Source organism: Gracilinanus agilis, chromosome 4 (assembly GCF_016433145.1).
Source record: "Gracilinanus agilis isolate LMUSP501 chromosome 4, AgileGrace, whole genome shotgun sequence".
In the NCBI taxonomy this organism is placed as follows: domain Eukaryota; kingdom Metazoa; phylum Chordata; class Mammalia; order Didelphimorphia; family Didelphidae; genus Gracilinanus; species Gracilinanus agilis.
In genome coordinates this window covers 192,027,658-192,049,589 of record NC_058133.1, presented here as the reverse complement: position 1 = coordinate 192,049,589, position 21,932 = coordinate 192,027,658, and the positions used below count along the sequence as shown (strand labels likewise).

At 37.6% G+C, this 21,932-nt stretch overlaps 1 protein-coding gene across 1 annotated transcript; it reads right to left on the bottom strand.

Annotated features, from left to right (window-relative positions):
• Window positions 1-3,762: 3,762 nt before the first annotated feature.
• KRT222 (keratin 222) lies at window positions 3,763-21,173 on the bottom strand. The gene is made up of 6 exons (XM_044671606.1): window positions 21,078-21,173; window positions 14,037-14,165; window positions 9,014-9,234; window positions 7,200-7,280; window positions 5,547-5,690; window positions 3,763-3,991 (listed from the first exon to the last, which is right to left on the bottom strand). The coding sequence occupies exons 1-6, from the start codon at window positions 21,171-21,173 to the stop codon at window positions 3,763-3,765; spliced, it is 900 nt and encodes a 299-aa protein (XP_044527541.1).
• Window positions 21,174-21,932: the final 759 nt, after the last annotated feature.

Sequence of the window (21,932 nt, the reverse complement as noted above, 5' to 3'; positions counted from 1 at the left end):
AAGCTATTTTGGTGGAGTCCAGGACTTTCCATTGTATATCTTATCCTGGACTGTGAGGCAGTAAAGGGAGTTATTTTCTCATGGATCCTGACTGTTATTTTGAGCTGACCTTCAGAGAAAAGCTCATTTCTGATTTCTACTTCTCCCCAGGGAAAAACAGGTTTTCTTGACAATGACTTAGTTTATCTCATTTCAGAGGAGCCTGGAGTCAGGAAGACTCATCTTCTTGAGTTCAAATTTGGCCTCAGAAATTTTACTAGCTGTGCAACTCTGGGCAAGTCACTTAACCCTGTTCATATCAGTTTTCTCATCTGTAAAATGAGCTGGAGAAGAAAATGACACCCACTCTAGTATCTTTGCCAAGAAACCCCCAAATGAGGTCATGAAGAGTCAGACAAGATTGAAAACAGTAACCAAACAACAACAAAATGGTTTCATTTGTGTCGGTACTTTCTCTATGCTATTAGATTCCAATTCTTCTGTGCTTTTCCATACTATACTGTGAAATTTTAATTCTTATTTTCTTATAACCCTTGTGAAAAGAATTGAACTACTCTTTTCAGTTGTTCCAGCTTTCTATTTTAATGCTGGAGATTTCACATCCTTTAAAGCTTTGTCAACAACATACAGCACACAATAGGAAATCTAATCCAGCAAAAGCCAAATTTATACTCTCTTTAATGGGCAACTTCTAGTTATTGAAACTGTGACCTCTGTTTTAGCCAGGAGTCTTCACTAGTTCTGGAAAATTGTGTCCTCAACCATCTGGCCTCTATTACACAGGAAGAGCCTCTGGGGAAAAAGCCATTTGCTTACCTGTGCCAGTGATCTGCATGACCACATTTGGGATTTTCTTGGCAAAGGTACTGAAGGGGTTTGCCATTTCCTTCTCTAGCTCATTTTACAGATGAGGAAACTGAGCTACATGTAGTGAGTGGAAATAGGGTGTGTGGAGGGTGAGGCCAGTGTGACTGTAACCAAATACTAGGAGGTGAGGCAAGAAAAGAATCTGAATCTAAAGTTTGTGAGATTTAAATCTTCTTGTGGACTTTTTCTCCATTCACAGCTGTTTAACTGGAAACAACTTTCTTGATGACCTTCTCCACTTTACTATTTAAAAATCACTTCAAAGTCAACATGTCCAAAACCAAATCCCTTACCTTTCACATCCTTATTACTAACCTCCCAATCTCTGTTGGGCACTGCCATCCTTTCAGGTTTGCAGTCGGAATCATCCTCAACTTCTCTCATTCCCTGCACTCTGTCAATTACCAAGTCATTGATTCTTCTTTTGTCTCTGGTTTTTTCTCTCTAGTCATAAAAACTGGTACTCAAATTTAGTCCCTCATCCCCATCGATATAATTTTCCTTCTCATTTGGACTAATAAAATGATCTAATTTGTTTTCTTGAATCAGTTTCATGTTCTTCTTGCTCAAATCCATTCCTCAAGACATGTGCTAAATTGATGTTGTTTAGTTGTTTCAGTCATGTCTAACTCTTCATGACCCCATTTGGAGTTTTCTTGGCAAAGATATTGGAGTGGTTTGCCATTTTCTTATCCAGCTCATTTTATGGATGAGGAACCTGAGGCAAATAGGGTTAAGTGACTTGCCCAGTGTCCCATAGTTAGGGAATGCCTGAAGCCATATTTGAATTCATGAAGATGAGCCTTCCTGCATCCAGGCTGGGGACTCTATCTACTGTGCCACCTAGTTAGACAACATTGAGTATCCCTGATATCTCGGAACCCATGATTCAGATGAAGTCATGAATCTATGGTCTGAATCTATGATCTTTGAAATGAAGCATTGCAGCATACTAAAAATCCATTGCACAGCTGGGTTCCATGTTTCACCATCTTTATTGCAGTGGTATTACTTTGGTAAATTTACATTCCAGTTTAAAAGGCCTCCAAGCAAGTCAAACTTTGTTACAAATTCAAGTATTTTAAAATGTACATGTTATAAGCACAGAGAGCTGCATAGTAGAGTTACTAAGGACATTCACGATGCCAAGGGCACTGAACAGAAATTTCACTAGATACATAGCTTATCATGATTTTCACTTGCGTAGTAATACAATGGCTATAGAACAGAGATCTGAATAACTACATTTGAAATAAAAAAAACCACAACAAAAAAAACACAAACCAGTAGCACTTAAACCATTACTGAAGAAGGATATCAGCTTGTATAACAACAGGTTTAGGTTAACTGGTGATACACTGAAAAACATTTAACGTGCTGCTGTGGTCTCAGCAAAATGAAACATTCCTTTTCATCAAATAGAAGAAGCTAAACTTGCAAAAATCTGAAGTGACCGAAAGAAAAAATTTAAAATTTGTAATATCCCTGTATTATCATGTGAAAGATACTGGGGTTTTTTCCTAGCTAAAATATGCATTTTCAGATTTGAATTAGAAATGGGAAATACTATAAAGGCTTTACTAAAATGCTGACAAATCTGTAGCCCTTAAGTGATGATCTATCCTGGAAAAGTATGGCAAGTTGAATTCAACCATGACTCTTGGCTGGAAACAAGTGAATAGGCCATCGGTGTAAATAGATTTTCAATGTTTGAAGCCCTGCAATAAAACCCTATTAAGCAAGTTTTTTTTTTTATTTTTATAAAAAGGATATTCCTCATGGGTCTGTTTTCTTGCTTGTATTTTTACAGTTTCAACAATTTCTGAATTTAAACATTTTGCAAAGAACTCCTAGCTTGAAAAAATAAGATATATCATGATATCTATAGATGAGTCAAGGACGTATTATGAGACTATTTTACCTTGTTGAACATTCAACCTGAGGTGCTTATTAGGACAGTCATATTAACAAGCTTTTAGGTAACATTTGTGGTCTGTTTTAAACCCTTATGGTAACCATAGCAACTGTTTTTTCACTTTGTCTTTTCTTATCTTATTTGTGTAGCTGATAAATTTTGTTGGTAACACCCTGAATATGGTACTTGTGGGTAATGACTTTTCTTTGGAAGTCCAAAAGACAATAAAGACCCAAACTTGCAGGTATAGATTACTATTATTTAACTATACAACTAGAGGGTGTTTTCTTGTAGGTTGGACAAAACTGGTTGTGGAAAGTAACTCATTTGGGGTGGGTTGTTGTCTTCTATACACTTGCAGCTGACTTCAAAGAAAAATGACAGGTTAAGTAAATAATTTGTTCTCCATTAAAAGGTCACTAACATTTCTTTGTAAATAGAAAACAGGGTTCAGGTTCAGTTCAAACCTGCCTGGTCATGGAGTTGGAATAAAAAAAAAAATAAGGTTCAGTTCTAGAATATTTTGACCATAATAAAATGGTTTTTGCTACTTTTTGTAACACTGATTACAAAAAGAAAAAAGTGAATTATCTTAGTCAAAACAAGGAATTCAAACATTTCAAAGCAATTTTGTGTGAAAATGCAATAAGGTATGACTGAGTCATCTTAATTCTTAAGACCTCAGTGTGTGAGTGGTAGAGGAATTGGGGGAGAGAAATAATATTTTGGAAGCAAATGAAATAAATAGTATTTTTTTTTAAATTCAACTCCCCAAATAATTATTAGATGTTGGATTTTGAGAAACATTCCTTTACCCTTTTTTTTTCTCTCAAAGAGAACTACATGTCCATTATATATGTTAGCACAATTATTTAATAACATTTCTTTTTAATAATATTTGGGGATAAAAAGGGGACAGTGTGGCCCATTTAGATTCATCTGGTTGTTATTTTCAAATCCTGTTGAATACAGTCTTTATATTAATTAGCTCCCGATGAAGGTTTGATAGAGGGGATGCTGCATGACCTCCGCATAATAAGCCTGACCTCTATGTCTGGTAGATTATCCTGTTTAGTCTGTAAGCACCCTTCATCTGTGGCTGCTAAGTGTAGATCGAATCGTAGAGAAACAGATTTTTTCCTTAATCGTGGGTTGTCTTTAAAGAAAGAACCTTCCCATTCTTTAATAACTTCATCCACTCTTTCTGTCCTGAAAAAATAACAACAAAAAATTAATTTTTTGGGGTATTAAGTAGAGAATTAGTACATTGGAAACATGGAAAATGGTAGAAAACATAAGGTGGGGTAGGAAAATCTAAGGAATTCTTATAGAAAAAGATGATTGAATTTCTATAGAGGCAAAACATGTAAAATTCTATTTTGGATTTGTATTTTTTTTTAATTTTTATTTTTAAACCCTTAACTTCTGTGTATTGACTTATAGGTGGAAGAGTGGTAAGGGTAGGCAATGGGGGTCAAGTGACTTGCCCAGGGTCACACAGCTAGGAAGTGTCTGAGGCCGGATTTGAACCTAGGACCTCCTGTCTCTAGGCCTGGCTCTCAATCCACTGAGCTACCCAGCTGCCCCCCTGGATTTGTGTTTTTAAGAAAAATAACAAACGAAAGGGTTAATCCTATTAAATCTGAACTTTTGTTCAGTGGAAATATATAGGTATCCCTTCCACATGGTGACTTTACTCATTGCAGTTTCAGTATATTTCGGGTCAGCATAAGAAATTAAATGGGGATTTTGCAGAAGCTGCAGATGACATAGAAAAAGTTTAAAAACTCACAAAAGTATTAAGCATATGTATAAATATATTATTATATAATATCAATATAGTTGATCTTTTAATTTCATAAGTGTACACAATTTCTTTTTTTTAAGTTAAAATAAGTAAAAAAAAATCAAAGTTTGTAAAAAAGAATATGAAAGCCAGCAGATGACACACAAATGCTAGAAATGTAGAGATATCTTCACAATTATCTACATATAGGCTATGATCAAATTTTTGGCACAAATTTTATAATAAGGTACTGTAAACACCTTATAAAAGAAAAAGAAAAAATTCAGACTTTTTCTCTGATACAAAGGGAGAGTCAAAGATTTTACATGGATTTTCCAGATCATGGGGCACTGCACCCCTTACCTATAAGATGTGGAAGGGATACCCGTATTTGTAAACACCAGGATATTAGGAAGAGTAGAAATTTATTTCAGATTAAAATTTGATATTTTAGCTTGATGAAAGTGAAAAATGAATTTAAATATGGACAGTAATTAGATTTCAACTCTTTTCATTACTCATCTGAAATGAACTACTTTGTATTTTTTTCTTATTGTTTCTTTGCGAGTCTTTCATTTAATATGTCCCAGCCTTAGGTAACTCTCTCAGAGCTGGTTGTTGTCCTTCATCTTGGAAGAGGACCAAAATGACATCACTATGTTGGGGTCAATGTACAGTGTGTCTGAAGGCGGCTGAGCAGACCAAAGAGCTCCAAAGGCTCTACCATAGCTCAGGTGTGAACCTTTGGGATGGAGAGTCCTCAAAAATCTGAGGATCTCCACTTTGTTTTTAGCTACTACAATTCTGTATTTAACATCTCCACGCCTTTGGCAGTTCTCTAAGAGTATACGCCCCTGAGAAGCTGATGACCGGAGGTGGTAGAAAGAATGTCTTTCCCTAGGAGTTTACCATGACAATGATATCATAGGTCTGGCCCATATCCCAGCTCGTATCTCCTACATAAATCCCTTTTCTTACTGTATGGTCCCGTGAGCTTCGGTACTCTCCTTCACAATGCTTCCGTTTAGGATGGCCTGTTTGGTCACTGTTTCTACCTTTTCTTTGTCCCGTTTATGTATGACTTCTGTTGAAAAAGATACTTCTTGAGGGATATAGCATTTACTGGACATGGAAACTTATTATTCATTGAAACATTAGATGACAAGAGACAGCTTAGAACAAAAGATAGGGGGATTGGTCTTAAAGTCAGGAAGACTTGATCCCAAGCGCTACTTCTGACACACACACAATCCTTTCCTATGTCTACATGATTGTGTCTGTGCCCTCCACCCTCTGCCGTTACTTTGTATTTGGTATATGTGTTTATATGGTTTATTCCCAGAGTATGGAAACTTTGTTTTTGTATCTCTAGTGCCTAACATGGTGCCTGGCACATTGTTATTCAGTCATCTTACTTGTGGCTGACTCTTTGTGAATTTTCTAAATTTTCTTGGCAAAAATACTAGAGCAGTTTGCCATTTCCTTCTCCTGTTCATTTTACAGATGAGGAATGGAGGCAAACAGGATAAAGTGACTTGCCCAGGGTCATATAGCTAGGAAGCGTCTAGGGCAGATTTGAACTCAGAACTTTCTGACTCTAGGCTCAGCGCTCTACTTGAGTCACCTTGCTTCCCAGCCTGGTACATAGTAGGTACTTAATAAAATCTTGTTGATTGATTGTTTATCTGTGAGACCATGGAAAAGTCACTTAAACTCTTGGTGCCCCATGCAGCTCTCTCTAAAAATAAAAATCTGATCTGTTAATTTAATTTTTTTCATTTAAAAAATTTAAACTTGATTTACAAAGAAGAATTTTGATAATTGTATTTCAACATAACTAGTTTCTTTTATAATCTTCTGTTTTTATATACATTTAAATACATTATTCTCTGAAGAGGTACATAGGCTTCAGCAGACTGCTGAAGGGGTCCAAGAAACACACAAAATGGCTAATAACTGCTATCATAGGCAATTGTTGATCTGGTAGATGAAAGTTCTCTTTGACAATGAATCCCAGGCCCAATCAGTTAAATGGTAACTTATCATTTACCGTTAGCTATAGGCAATATTAATTTAAATCATGAGTTTTTACTTGCTGTTTTTTTTTAAACCCTTACCTTCCGTCTTAGAATCAATATTGTGTATTGGTTTCAAGGCAGAAGAGCAGTAAGGGCTAGGCAATGGGGGTGAAGTGACTTGCCCAGGGTCACACAGCTAGGAAGTGTCTGAGCCCAGATTTGACCCCAGGACCTCCCATCTCTAGATGTGGCTCTCAATCTACTGAGCCACTCAGCTACTCCACTTGCTGTTTTTGACAGTCAGTGTCAAATCATGATACAATCACTCTAAATGCTAAGTGGTAATAATAATGGCATTTTAAGATTTGCAAAGCACTATATACTATCTTATTTGAATCTCATGACAACCTTGTGAAGTAGGTGTTTGTTATTATTCTCATTTTGTAGAGCAAGAAAGTGAGACAGAGAGAGCTTAAGTATCTTTCTTCCCCAGGTCATATAGCTAATAAGTATCAGGTAGAATTTGAATTCAGGTCTTCCTGACTCTAAATCCAGAGCTCTAGTCACTGTATCGCCTACCAGCCCACATGATGATTTAGTCAAATCAGAAAACTCACCTGGAGGTAAGATAAAGCCTACCCGACTTGTTGTGGGTTTTATATCTTCTTTTCCAGATTGAATAGAACCATAATATCTAAAAAATGAAAAGAATTGCACTATGGTGATTTTTAAAAAATTAGATTAGTTAATCAAGATCTTAAATGACAAGGACTTAATTAACATACACAATTTGGAGAACATGAATTACAATTTAAAATTTTTCATTCACATTTTCCCAATCACTTAGTTAATTAAGTATTTCAAGAATCAGCTATTCAATAAATGTCTGTTAAGGGTACATGTGTAGATACCTAAAAAAGACATAAACATTCAAAGTTAATGAAAATTAATTTTTTGGAAGACTTTGTTATTATTATTTTTTAAGTTTTTATTTTGAATATTTTCCCCTAGTTACATGTTTCATGTTCTTTCCCTCTCCCCCAAGCCCCCCTAACCCCCTTTAGCCAATGCACAATTCCATTGGGTTTTACATATATCATTGATTAAGACCTAATTCCATATTAATGATAGTTGGACTAGAGTTATCATTTAGTGTCTATATCCCCAATAATATCCCCATCAGCCCATGTGTTCAAGCAGTTGTTTTTCTTCTATATTTCTCCTCCCATAGTTCTTGGAAGACTTAAAAAAAAACACATTGGATTCATTTAAAATAAGAATCCCAGATACCTGGCATATCAGCAAGCTCAAATGAGGAGTTACCGTTCTAGAATTATACATGAGAGGCCAAGTATGTATACAAGAGGCAAATCAGTCTTCCATTTTAAAAAAGGAAAGGGACCTGTAATCTTTGAATTTATGACATTTGCTGGCTAAAAGCTATTTCATGGCTTTGGTTGTAGTAGATATAGTTTTGAAATAGTAAATTAGTTCATTTCTTCTATCTGTCCACCTTGTCTCCCTGTGCTTACCTCTCAAGATTTTTGGGAGATGGGGGTGATTATAAGTAATGTTGACATTTCTCCCTTATTTTGTGGCTGGTTCACACAAGACATGGAATGGTCTAAAAAGAGACCTGTGAGTCCTGAGGATAAGTGAGGGCAGCTGAGCAAGGCTTCCTTGGCAGTACCTGAGAGTTACTGACTTTAATGATTTGTATGTCATTGTTTTCATTTAGTACGTCTGACTCAGGTATTTCTACTGCTGTCTTGTAGAGAGAGGTCCAAGGCTTAGAGTTCCGTCTGTTACTTGCAGTGCCTGCATTATTGTGGGTATGGGATTGGGACTGGACCTGGGATTTCATTGGTGTAGGGAACTCTCAGGTGAGGAAGCTCCCATTATCAATAACTGTTGACTTATAGTTGTAGGGTGTTGCTAAGAGCTTAAGTATTATACCCACATGGGCAGATAGCTGGCACATTGGAAAGGGGACTGGGCCTGGAGTAAGGGACACTTGAACTCAAATTTAACCTCAAATGTTTACTAGCTTGTGTGACCCTGGGCAAGTCACTTAACTCTGTTTCTCTCAGTTTCCTCATCTATGAAAAATGAATTGGAGAAGGAAATGGCAAACCAATTCAGTATCTTTGCTAGGAAAATCCTAAAGAAAGTCAAGAAGAGTTGGATACGACTAAAATGACTGAATAACAACAATAAAGTATACCCAGGGACACAGAGCAAATATATATTAGAGCTGGGACTTGAACTCAGGTCTTCTTGACTCTGTGTCTTCTCTCTATCCACTATGTCACACTATCTCTCTCCATCATCTTAGGAACTTGATAAACAGAAGGTGATGGTGCTAATGGTTTCGGGGGTAGGTTTTTTTGGGTCTTTGTTCTCTTTCTCTGCTCATTTTTTCCCTACCTGATTTCTTCTTTTTCCAGAAGGCAGCGATAAGTTGCTATCTCTTGTTCTAACCTCATCTTCGTGTTGAGTAGTATCTCATGCTCTCTGAGCTGCTTTTCGATGCCCTGCCTTACTTCTGCCAGTTCTTTCTCCAGGCCTTCAATCACAGCCTCCAGGTCTTGAAGTTGCATCTGGTAATGTTGCTCAGACTCTTGCAGTGAATTTTCCAGGCCCCTTTCCTGTTTAACCAAGTCAGTATCAGTGACCCAAAATGTAGCTTTGAAATCTGCTTTGAGCTATCAGCACTGGAGCATATTTAAACATGTTATGCAGAGGTTTTTTACTTATTACAATGGGGATACTTAACCCGGATCTCTGTAAAGAATTTGGAGGGGTGGTTCTATAAAACTTAGATGGGGAAAAAAATTATACTTTTATTTTCACTAACCTCCATTCCTTCAGTTATTTAAAATCATTATTCTGAGGAGGTCATAGTCTTCCCCAGACTGCCCAACAGTGCCATTGACATAGAAAAGGTAAAGAATGGCTTTTATCCCAAAGAAGGGATTGATAAGGAGCAAATCTTTTTGTATTCCAAAATATTTATAACTGCTTTTTGTGGTAGCTAAGAATTAGAAACAAAAGAGATGCCCATTAGTTGAGGAATAGCTAAACAAATCATGGTACATGAATGAAATGGATTATTACTGTGCTATAAGAAATGATGTATGTGATGAATATAAAGAAGCATGAAAAATCCATATGAACTGATGCAGAGTGAAGTAAGCAGAATAAAAAAATACACAATAATCACAACAATGTAAGTGGAAAAAAACACCACACACCAAAAAAAATGTAAATGTAAAAAAATTACAAAGATCAAAGATCAAATAGATGAATGAAGAGATGAGAAGACAGTGACAACCATCCCTTTATGCCAGCTGGAAGTACATAGGGGTCAAACATTATATATGTTTTCGGAATTTTTTCCATATATTGATCAATTTTGCTGAATTATTTTTCCTCTCTACAAAATACTATTTGTTATGTGAGATGAATCTCTGGAAGGGAAAAAGAGGAGAATATTTGGGATTATTATGATTATGCAAGAAGCAGAAGATATTAATAAAATTTTTTTAATGGTAAAGAACACTTTCATTATAAGGTTTCCTGTAGATTATATTTCACTTTATGTAATAAGCCACTCTTTTAAGCACTGGCTGTCTCCCAACATACTGATCCCAGAGGTTGAGTTCACACACTCTTTGCTCTTTTTAGACCCTTCTTTTGCCACCATCATAAAAACTAACATTTATATAAGCTCTTACTATGTGTCAGGCACTTTACTAAGTGCTTCATAATTATTTTCTCATTTAATCCTTAACAACAACTCTAGGAGGTATGTTGCTATTATTATTCCCATTTTATAGATGAGAAAACTGAGGCAAACAGGGGTTAAGTAACTTCCTCAGGGTAATACAGCTAGCAAGTATCAGAGACTAGAAATTTGAAATCAGGTCTTCCTGACTCTAGGGGCATTGCTCTATCCACTGCCCCACCTAGCTGCCCCTAATCACTTAGCAAGCAGGCGTTTCCCTGATGCTCATTCTTTGTGGATATGTGACCCAACTGAGATTAAAATGAAATTTATCTGTCTGCCCCCAGCTAATTCTGCCTCTTTCCTCAAATAATGCAATAGCTGGACCACTGTATTAATTTCTATTCCAACTCCTGCACGAATACTAGGGAACTTCAATTTATATGCTGATGTTCTCTCAAATACCTTGGACACCCAGACCCTCAATCTATTTAGCTTCTGACTTACTCCTTTGATCCACTTCAGCTACACACAGGATTTGCTGTTACCTATAAGGGTTCTACATTCATTGTCGATAATTCTGACGTTACAATTTGGATTCCAACCTCAATCCTCAACTGAAACTGTTGCCTCCAAAGGTATAAGTAATCTCTCAGGTGCCAAGCTGGATGGTCTTTTCTCAGTCCCCATTCTTCTTGCATTCTTCTGCAGGATCTGGCACCTTCCAAGTTCCCCATAACCTTCCTCCTGGATATTTTCTTCTCTCTGAGTTTTGTTAAACATTGCTCTCAGTGTTTCTCTTAACTGTTTGACTATGCCTCTTTAGTCTCCTTTGCTAAATTCATATCATATTCCTTTTACTGTGAATGTAGTTCTATATGGAGCTCTTGTTTCCTTTCTATAGTCTCTCACCTGGTTAGTTTATCAGCTTCCAAAGGTATAATTAACATCCTTATGTAGATTTATATAGCCAGATCTAGTCTTCCTCAATTCTAGTACCATATAGACAAATGAATGAATAAAGTATTTATAAAATGTTTATGATGTGCAAAGGCACTGGATATACAAAAAGTATGACAGTCCCTTTTCTCAAAGACTTGACATTTTTTTTTTACTTTTTTTTTTTTATTTTAAACCCTTAACTTCTGTGTATTGACTTATAGGTGGAAGAGTGGTAAGAGTAGGCAATGGGGGTCAAGTGACTTGCCCAGGGTCACACAGCTGGGAAGTGTCTGAGGCCGGACTTGAACCCAGGACCTCCCGTCTCTAGGCTTGGCTCTCAATCCACTGAGCTACCCAGATGCCCCCAAGACTTGACATTTTAATGGGGAGAACACACATTAAATGCATATTGCATATTTTGAACTGGGTATCTGGTTGGCATCTTAAACTCAGAGCTCCTCTAATCCATCCCATCCCTCTTTGATCTACCTTTTTTGAACTGCCCTCTATCCAAGATGCCACGATGTTTCTAGGTTTGCCACTTGAGAATCATCCTGAATTCCTTACTCTTTTTTCACCCCAACTAGGATGTGTGGGATATAAAGGAACTAAGATAGTTCAGGTCCTTATCATATCTCACTTGGACTATTACAAAAATCATAATGATTTCCTTGCTTCAAGTCTCTCCATTCTCTAATCTATTTTCCATTTAGCTGCCAAACTGATATTCCTTTTATCCAATAAAAATAAAAATTCATATACTTAGATATCCACACAAAAATGAACAAAGTAAAGATAGTGAGTAAAGGAAACTAGAGATCCTATTGCAAGTATGCAAATTTGACCTTGATTATCTCTCTAAGATTTGGTAGCATGTCCAGAGTATAGCTCTGGAAAAACATGAATTATTTGAAAAGAATAAGAAAAGTAAAAGGTGGAGAGTGGAACAACACTGTACATTAACTATTCAATCCTTGGCTACAAGACCCAGATGGGTTTGTTTCTGCAATTGCATGCATTGCTAAATAAATCATTATCTGGATGTAAATACATACATATATACATATATAATATATAAGCAATACTCTGGTGGCTTCCTACTATGTCTGGAAACAAATGCAAACTTCTGTGCTATTTAAAGCTCTGTACAACCTGGCTCCAACCTACTTTTTTAGCTTTATTATTTATCATTTTTCTTTACATATCTTTCAGCCCAGCCAAATTGGCCTTTTTGCTATTCCTTACTCATGGCAATCCTTTTTCCATTTCCCATCCCCATACTTTTGTATAAGGCAGTCTCTAATGCCTGGAATATAATCCATTCTCACCTTTACCTCTTAGAATCTTTACCTTCTTAAAAAGTTCAGCTTAAACACACTACCTTTTTCATGAAGACTTTTCTGATTCCCCTGCTGCTAGTGCTGTCTGCTTATATTACTTTGGATGTACTTATTTTTAGTATATAAAGGAGGACCACAGAATTAGAACTATAAGAGAGCTTAGCAGCCATTGAGGTAAAATCCCTCATTTTACAGATGAGGAAACCAAGGCGTAGAGAGCTTAAGTGACTTGCCCAGCGACAGTGGGCAGGTAAGTGACTGAATTCAGGTCTTCCTGACTCCAAATCCAGTGCCAAATTTTTTCATGGCTTCTCTCATGAAATATAGGCTCTTTGAGATCAGTGCCTAACCTATAATAGAAATAGCTAGGTGGGAAAGGGGGATAGAACAGCAGTCCCAGAGTCAGGAAAATCTGAGTTCAAATCTGGCCTCAAACACTAGCTGTGTGACCTGAAGTAAGCCATTAATCCTTGTTTGTCTCAATTTCCTTTTCTGTAAAATGAAATGGAGAAGGAAATGGCAAGCCACTCTGGTATCTTTGGCAAGAAAACTGAAATGAGGTCATGAAGACTTGAACACTACTAAAATGACTAAACAACAAAAACTTTCAACTCTTTTCTATCTCTGTTTTAAAAGTGGGCTCATGCCTCTTTCATTTCCTAAGGAAATTTAAAATTAGAATAAAATTAAATTTAAAATTATAATTTTATTAAACTAATTAAAATTTTCTATTAAAATAGAAAAATATTCTTTGTCAAGGGCTGTTTGGGAAAGAAGATAAGACTTTCCTACATGAACATTTCCCTGATAGAATACGTTAAAAAAAAAATAAAACCAACCGCCTCTCTAATAGTTTGTTTATAAGAATATTGTTGTTCAGTTGGTTTAGTTGTTTCTAACTCTTCATGACCCCATTTTGGGTTTTCCTGGCAAAGTTACTGGAGTGGTTTGCTATTTGCTTCCCCAGTTCATTTTACAGGTGAGGTAACTGGGGTAAACAAGGTTAAGGGACTGCCCAGGGGCACACAGATAGGAAGTATCTGAAGCTGGATTTTAACTCAGGTCTTCCTGACTCCAGGCCTTGTGGTCTTTCTACTATGCCACCTAGATGGACCCTATAAAAATAAGGCATTTGTTATTTCCCACCTTTTCTCCAGACCCAGAGAACCTCAGGCTTGTGAATCAAGTCTTAACATTTTATTGTTTAGATGCATAATGGCATGGATGAGCTGACATATAATACAACCACAGAGGAAGGGAGATTGAGGTTTGGGAATAGAATCCTGTGGCTTTGACCTTGTCTATCTTACTGCCTCTAATGGACAGTCTTCCTGCCCCTCTCTTAATCAGATAACAACAGGAAGCTAAATAGACTCATTTTTCAGTTGGGCAGATACAAGTTTGGTTTTAGTTTTTTTTTTTTTTTTTTGACTAGGCTCACCACGGCATGGAGGGATTCAATTTCCACTTGCAGATGGTGCCACTGGCGGCGGGCCTCTTTAAGTTCTGCTCGGGCTGCTTTTAGAGCTTCTTCATCTTTGTCCATTTTTTTGCTTAAATCTTCTTCTAGCTATAGAAAAAAGAAGAAGGCATGATTACAAATGAGAAACTTAAAAGAAATTTAATATAAAATCACTGTCTTTTCCTCATTGTGTGTGTGTGTGTGCCCGCATGTCCTGGCATTAATTAAGCTATAAAACCTGACTTCTAGGGTCAGCTCTGCTGCTAATTATTTCAATGATGTTGAGAATGTCATTTAAGGGCTCTTTGCTATTGTTCCTATGTAAGCTGAATGATCTCCAAGGGCCACTTTAGCTTCAAAATTTTACAAAGTATGCAAATAACCCACTCATTTTCTGCAAAGATGAAAAAGTCATTCCTCAATTTTTTATTTTTTGACTTCTCATTAAAGAGATCTTCTTGGGATTAACTTGCTCATACCTTTAATCCATTCACGATCACATGAACATATAAGGTAGTAGTAGCTAGATTGATTTAACCAGGAATATTTTGCACCTTGGGCAGTCCCCCCCCAAATGATATTTTGAGCATAAGGGGAATAGTACCCTACATTGTGCTTGTGGGGTAGAACCTTGTGGGATGAAACAGAGACTCTAGGACACAATGGGGCCCCTGTGAGAGAGGCTGACTATGTATTCTCTGCATCTAGAAGAAGGACGAGGGGTGTTTGGGAGCCAGCTCTTATTTCCCAAGAGCAGAATGTTAAATTTTCAGTGTGAGCATTTTCATTTTGGAAAACACCAAATGCTACAAATCAGGGCTTAATTTCTCATTTTGTTGATTGTCTAAAGAAAGGCATGGAGGAATTGTTAATGCAGATTAAACTTAAAAGTATGTCCTATATAGATATATACCTATATGCATAAATATATACACATGAGTCCATGTGTATGTATATAGAGAAAGAGAAAGTGAGGAAGAGTTGCTTGTTAAACATCTTTCAGCATGTCCCTGGGAAGGGCCATTTGGTAGTTTCCTATTTTGAGGAATTCATCTTGGAAACCAGGGGCTAAGCTCAATTGTTTGTTCATATATAGCATCCAAGAAATCCAATTAATGGGGAATGGAGGTGGAATAGCAACCCATATAATAAAGAGATGATTTGGGGGAGTCCACTAATCTTACCATCTTAAAAAATTACATCCCCAAATCCATGATAGAACTGGAAGGAACTATAGAAACCATTTAGCCAAAACTGAAGGTCTAGGATAAGTCAATGACTTGTCCAAGATCACAAAGCAAAACTCATTTGAACTCTTATTGTAATTGAAACTGAGCTTGGGTATGGTCAAATGAAATCCAAATCTCATAGGCTTAAAGATTGTTACAGTAGGAAGAACAGTAGAGAATAATCTTATCTAAACCCCCTAATTTTACAGAGTAGTTGTAATAACAACTATCATTTATGTGCTACCTATTATGCATCAGACACTATGCAAGGCATAAATACCTCATTTAATCCTCGCAACAACCTTGAGAGGTAGATGCTGCTTTTAACCCCATTTTATGGATGAGAAAACTGAGGCAAACAAAAGTTAAATGACTTGCCCAGGTCACATAGGTAGTAAGTATCTAAGGTTGGATTTGAGCTCAGGACTTCCCAGACCAGGATGTTTTCCACATCTTGAGTTGCAATAGAGATATTGTTTAGAGCAAAGACCAGAACTCAGTCCCAAATTATTAGGCGGGTGGTCTTTTAGCCAAATTTTTGACATTTAGCGGTTATTTTGATATTTATGAATTCAGAACAAACAACTGAGAAGGCAAAAGGGGTTCTTGGTTTTAGGCGCATATACAAAAATTGGCTCCAAGTTCCCTTATCCCTCAGTTCTCTGTTCCTTGGGAAAATTTGAATAGTTTAGGAGGGAAAAAATGATCTTCTAATGGAAGAATGGGCAGCTAGGTGGCACAGTGGATAGAGTATGGGACTTGGACTCAGGAAGACTTATCCACATCTAACCTTAGACATTTCCTAGCTGTATGTCCCTGGGCAAGTCACTTTTAACCCTGTTTGCCTAAGTTTCTTCACCTGTAAAATGAGCTGGAGAAAGAAATGGCAGATCACTGTATCTTTGCCACGAAAACCCCAAATGCGGTCACAAAGAGTAGGGCATGGCTGAAAAACAACTGAGCAACAACAGTGGAGGAATAATGTGTCTCTTCAGCAAGGGCTATGAAGCTCTCTCCTTCCTCTGTGTTGCCTTTCCTGAAGTCCCTTTCTCTCTTCCTCCCTTATTGCTCTTGCAGAGATGGGCTCTGTAGAGAGTCCAGAATGGCCCAGAACTCCTAGGACTGGGGAAACGTTTCTCCTTTTGGGGTATCGTCTCCCTCTCAATTCACACCACTGTGCTCCTACATTTTCAACCTGGGTGCTTCCTTCTGGGGTTCTAGATTGTGGGAAATGTGGAGAAGGCAAGGAGGGCAAAACTTGATGGGAAAGAAAAGGATCAGGGAGGTAAAGGGTTAAGTCCCAAGAAAAGTCACCACCCTCTGCTCCAGTAGGGCTGCCTGTAGGACATCCCTGTCTCAGGGGTGGAGGACTCCTTTAAAATGCTCTTCAAGGCTTCTTGGCAGTTGTTCCTCTTTTTCTCTCTCTGGGATGTGAGAGGGCCCAGGCTGTTGGTACTTAAGGGATTAGCTGGATGGGTTGGGGCCAAGCCTTCTTCCCTAACACTAGGTGTGGTTGGAATTGGGTCTGCCAGCTGTGCCTCTGCCCACCCAGAAGTCTGTGAGAGTGAGCTGCTGCTCTTTCCCTTCTCTCAGCCTATCACATAGTCTATCTAGACCCTTTCTTCCTGCAGGTGCTGCCTCTACCTATTTCCTTAGAGATGTACAAGAGCTCTGAGGACTTTATACATTTCTCCTTTTGCAATAAAGCTCCAGTTACAGAGTTACTTAGAGTCAGCCAGGGGTGCTGGATTGGGGGGGAGGAATTCAGTGTATGGAGATGGCATTCTATCTCTGTTATTATTATCTCTTTAAAATGATTAATAATTCATGATGCTCTTCAAACTCAAGCCTACATTTAAAATAATTTATGCTTTAAAATAGTAAATGGCATCTTAGGTGCTACAACTTAGTTGGGCAGCTTTGGGCAAGTACTTTAATTTCTCTGCTTCAGATTCTTCAGTTGTAAAAGATAGGGGATTGAATTTAATGGCCCCTGAGTTTTCTTTAACGACTATGATTCTATAATTAACTACAAATTATCAATTATTTTTTCTGGGTTCTTGCTTATCCTCTTTTTTTTTTTCTGTTCACCCCTTGTTTGTCCACAATAAGCATTGTGTTCTCTTAAACTCAGCACAACCATCATGCAATTTATGGCAGAGACTGTGAGGGTTGCTGTCGTTTAATCATTTTTTTCCTCCCATTGTGTCTGACTCTTCCTGACCTCATTTAGGGTTTTCTTGGCAAAGATACTGGAGTGGTTTGCCATTTTCTTCTCCAGCTCATTTTTTAGTTGAGGAAACTTAAGAAAGAGTTAAGTGACTGGCCCAGGATCACACAGCTAGTAAGTATCCGAGGTCATTTTTGAACTCAGGTCTTTCAGACTCTAGGCCTAGCTGTACCACTGTACCACCTAGTTGCCCCCACGGATAAAAGAAGGGAGAAATAAAATTATTTTCCACCAGTATTTTTGAAAAATTTTTTTCTTTTTTAAAACCCTTACCTTCCATCTTGGAATCAATACTATGTATTGGTTCCAAGGCAGAAGAGTGGTAAGGGCTAGGCAATGGTGGTCAAGTGACTTGCCCAGGGTCACACAGCTGGGAAGTGTCTGGGGCCAGATTTGAACCTAGGACCTCCTGTCTCTAGGCTTGGTTCTTAATCCACTGAGCCACCCAGCTGCCCCCTCCACCAGATTTTCTTAACAAATACCTCACAGAAACAAAATGTGTAGCTTGCCCCTCTTCACTAATTAGTGTAACACTCTGGGACCAAATGCACAAATAATAAAAAAGGCAGAAAGGAAGAATTTCACAAATATATGGAAGTTGATTACCAAATATTTTGATAAGTAAACTATCTGAGGAACTAAAATGTCTCAGAATTCAGAGAACCTGACATTGATGTGCAGAAAATTTTATCTCTTAGATATATTTTGGGAGAAATATTGATTTCTCATGTAGAGTAGTAAAGCATTATACTTTTTAAGTTGTGTTCATTATTTTCAGAATATTCTAAAAATGAGTATCAAACTAGATTGTTAACCTTATTTTTCTTTTGTGGAAATTAAATAGAGGCCCCTAGAAAAGAAATCCTGACCTGCATGGTTCTTGATAAAAAATGTGAGAGTATAGGTTGACTACAGCTCCTTTTGGGGATGTACCACAGCCTCTAAAGCATTAGGTGTGACATGATGTTTAAACTTTTAAGAATATTTTTATTGATATCTTTTGTTTTCATATTACATTCACCTCTGAATATATCCCTCCCCCATCTACTACCCAATAAAGCATCATTTATAAGAAACATTTAAAAAGGAAGAGGGGAAAAAGGCAGCTGAACACAATTAATCAATAAATTGACCATGTCTTACAATGTATGCAATGTTCCACATCCATAGTTCTCTATCTCTGCAAAGAACAAGGGAAGTCAATCAGTGCAGATCAACACTTATCCTGCAATTTATAGTCCTAGAGCATCAACCAAAGCACCAAAAGATAAGTAAAGTCACAGCCAATACAGGGTAGAGGCAGAACTGGAACTCTGGTTAGCTTCTGTCTAGTATTTATATATTGCCTATCACCCTAACCATTAAGATTTTGTCTCTGTCATGAAAAATGTACCCTCGGTGGAGAAAAAGGGAAGTTTCCTTCCTTCCTTCTTTCCTTCCTTCCTTCCACCCTCCTTTCTTTCTTTCTCATTGGGCACATAATTTTCTTTGTTCTGTATGGATGTATCTTGGTATTTCACATTTTGTGAAAAGATTTCAAAATTATAAATTCAGCATTGATGATGCCAAGGAAATTTCATTAAGGAAGTAATTTGAAGTTAGTGAAAGTTTGAGGATGAAAGGGATAGGACTAGAAGTCCTTGTGAATTATGGTTTCTCTCGTATCATTCGATTTTTAGTATCAGCTTGGCAGACTTATGCAGCTGCTTTATGATAGAATAACTGAAAAAAAGGAAATATAGAACATTTGGATATATACCTTACTCCTGAAATAGTAACCAAATGCTTATTTCAGTATGGCTTTTTTCCACCCTCTGTTCCCAATAGCAGTTCATGAACTTATTTTTCTTTCTCTTGACATAAGCAAATGAAAGGTACTTGTGGAATTTATCCCTGCTGACTTTAGTCTTTCAAAAGTTAGTTTTCCCAGTGGACAGTAAGGCATATGTAAACAACAAGACAAAGAGAACTAACCTAGAAAAACAACAACAACAACAAAAAAAACAAAACAAAACCAAAAAACCCCCCTGTGTGGCATATTGTAGCTAGGCCCTTCATTCTGATTAACTAATGATATTATGATTTATGTAAAGATAGAATCTTTTATACCACGTGGTCACACATTATCAAGACTGCTTTCAAAAACTGACATCATCTGCCTTCAGACATTTTCATGAAATTCTATTTATAAAAGTGAGTAAACTACTCTATCTCTGCATTTGAAGATTTCACTATTGATCTTTAAAAAATGTTTTTGATATTAAGATCAGAGACAAGGTACCTTAGAGGTCATCTAGCCCAATCCCCTCATTATATAGATGAGGAAACCGACCCTTAGAAATTAAGAAATTTGCTTAATACCATCTAGAGGAAGAATTTGAACCCAAATCCTCTGCTTCCAAATTCAGTGCTCTTTCTATTCCACTATATTATTTTATAAGTCTTAAAGGTAATTCCCAGTCAAAATCCACAAATGCTATTTAAAAAGTAATTGCTAAAGGAATACAGGTCCACATTCAGGGTGCAGTGATTTCTACCACCCTCCTTCCCTATCCTGGGATCAGAATTTCTTATTTGGCAACATACTTAACCAATACAAAAAGAAGCTGGCGCTACTGAGTGTTTAGGATTTGATGACCTTTTGTAAGGCAATGACCAGATCTTGAGTTCGTATTTTGGTAGTTAAGTAGTAAAAACCTAGAATTTCCGAGAGCTTCCTTCTTATTATATATTTGTCATTTGTGTGTATATTTATAGATTGGGTCCTTAATGAACTGATGAAGAGTCTGCTATCCTTGAAGGGAATTAGGATTTAGAATCAGATCAAAGACTATTCTCTTCTTGCCCTTTAATATTCATATTGTATGTCCTTTGGGATGCAAATAACCACAAATACCATTAATTTTTGGGATTATAAAACCAGCTAATTCGGGTACAGCCTGATCATGAATTAGATGGGGATGGGGGAAGGCAGAGGACTTGGTTTTGACAAAATATATAATTATTCCTGAATGCTAGATTTCCATCACAGTGGGGTGATTTGGATGCAAAAATATAATAATCAAGTGAACCTATACATTTATTATAATGAAAATAGATTATGGAAAGCTATTTGACAGGTGGGGTGGTTTAAAAGATGCAAATTAATCTCTGGACTGTAAAAGCTGACAGAAGATACTGACCATTGAAACCCTTCTCTATATATAGCTCCTTTGCAACACCTTTGCAGGATACTTGAAATGCTTTCTTCCCGAAGGATGTCACAAAGGTCAGAGGGCACCCTCTTCTGTTCGTGGTCCCCAAGTCTCGTTAACCCCATCCTTTCTGCCAAAGCCCCAATCTACTGATTGCTTCTCGCTGCATTCTAATTTTGCAAAATAAACATTGCCGTTTCCTTGTCTATTCTAGTCCTAGTCATATTGCAGTGAAAGCCGAATTCCTTCCCCAGTACATGCTGCATCAAAAAGGAAATACTGTACCTCATAGAGGCCGAGACAGGAATTGGGTAGACATGGATTGTCTCCTTATCCTGGAAGTTGCCTGCCTGTATGAAAGCATTACCTGGAGTCTCGTTGCGAGCACCGTCTCTATCTGATTTCTGGTGAGCAGCCTTTCATAGTTTGCCCTGATCTCATTGAGGAGCTGGGACAGTTCCATTCCTTTCCCATCCTCCACCTTGGCTCTAACTGAACCTTATCGATAGGATGAGCCAGCCGCTGCAGAGTCTGCTCTGCCTGCAATGGGAGCACAGACTGAGAGAACCTAGCGAAACTTTAAAGTAGCAGCGCTCCCTTTTTCAGAGGATGGGAATTTCTGGGCTTTTAATCCGTTGCTGTTCTGCAAACCATCCTTCCTATCGCCATGCATTGGTGCTAATTTATCTGCTGTGAGTGCAAGGAGGCTTTACAAGATCTGGATAGGAGAACAGGGAAAAGAAATGAAATCTTTCCTGTCTTATTTTCATGTGTTGATCCATCGTAAACCCCAGCTCTGAAATGAGCATTTATTAAACACCTGCTGTGTGTGAGGCACTGGCCTGAGCTCTTCCCAAATATTATTTCGTTTGATGCTCACAAATGACTCTGGAAGGCAGATGCTCTTATGTTTCCCGTTTAATAGCTGAAGAAACTGAGGCAGACATGAGGTGACTTTCCCAGGGTCACACAGCTACTAAGTATCTGACTTGAAATCAGGTCTTCTTGACCCCAGGACCACTGCACCATCTAACTGGCTCTATTACAGGGGAAAAGAATGGAAATTGGGTTGTTTGGAAATAAGAACTATCTCATTAAACTTATTTCATGGGACTGAAGAATTAGAGACCATTTAATCCAGTCCCCTTCATTTTACAATAAGTAAACTGAGATGCAAGGAGCTGGGTGATGTAGTGGATACAGTACTGGGTCTGGAGTTGGG

Coding starts and splice junctions, on each gene's coding strand:
- KRT222 (XM_044671606.1), bottom strand. CDS start 21,173: ATGGAACTGTCCCAGCTCCTCAATGAGATCAGGGCAAACTATGAAAGG. Junction 7,281..9,013: donor CTGGAAAAAGAAGAAATCAG/GTAGGGAAAAAA, acceptor TTCATTTTTTAG/ATATTATGGTTCTATTCAAT. Junction 5,691..7,199: donor TTTATCTTACCTCCAGGTGA/GTTTTCTGATTT, acceptor TTCCATGTCCAG/TAAATGCTATATCCCTCAAG.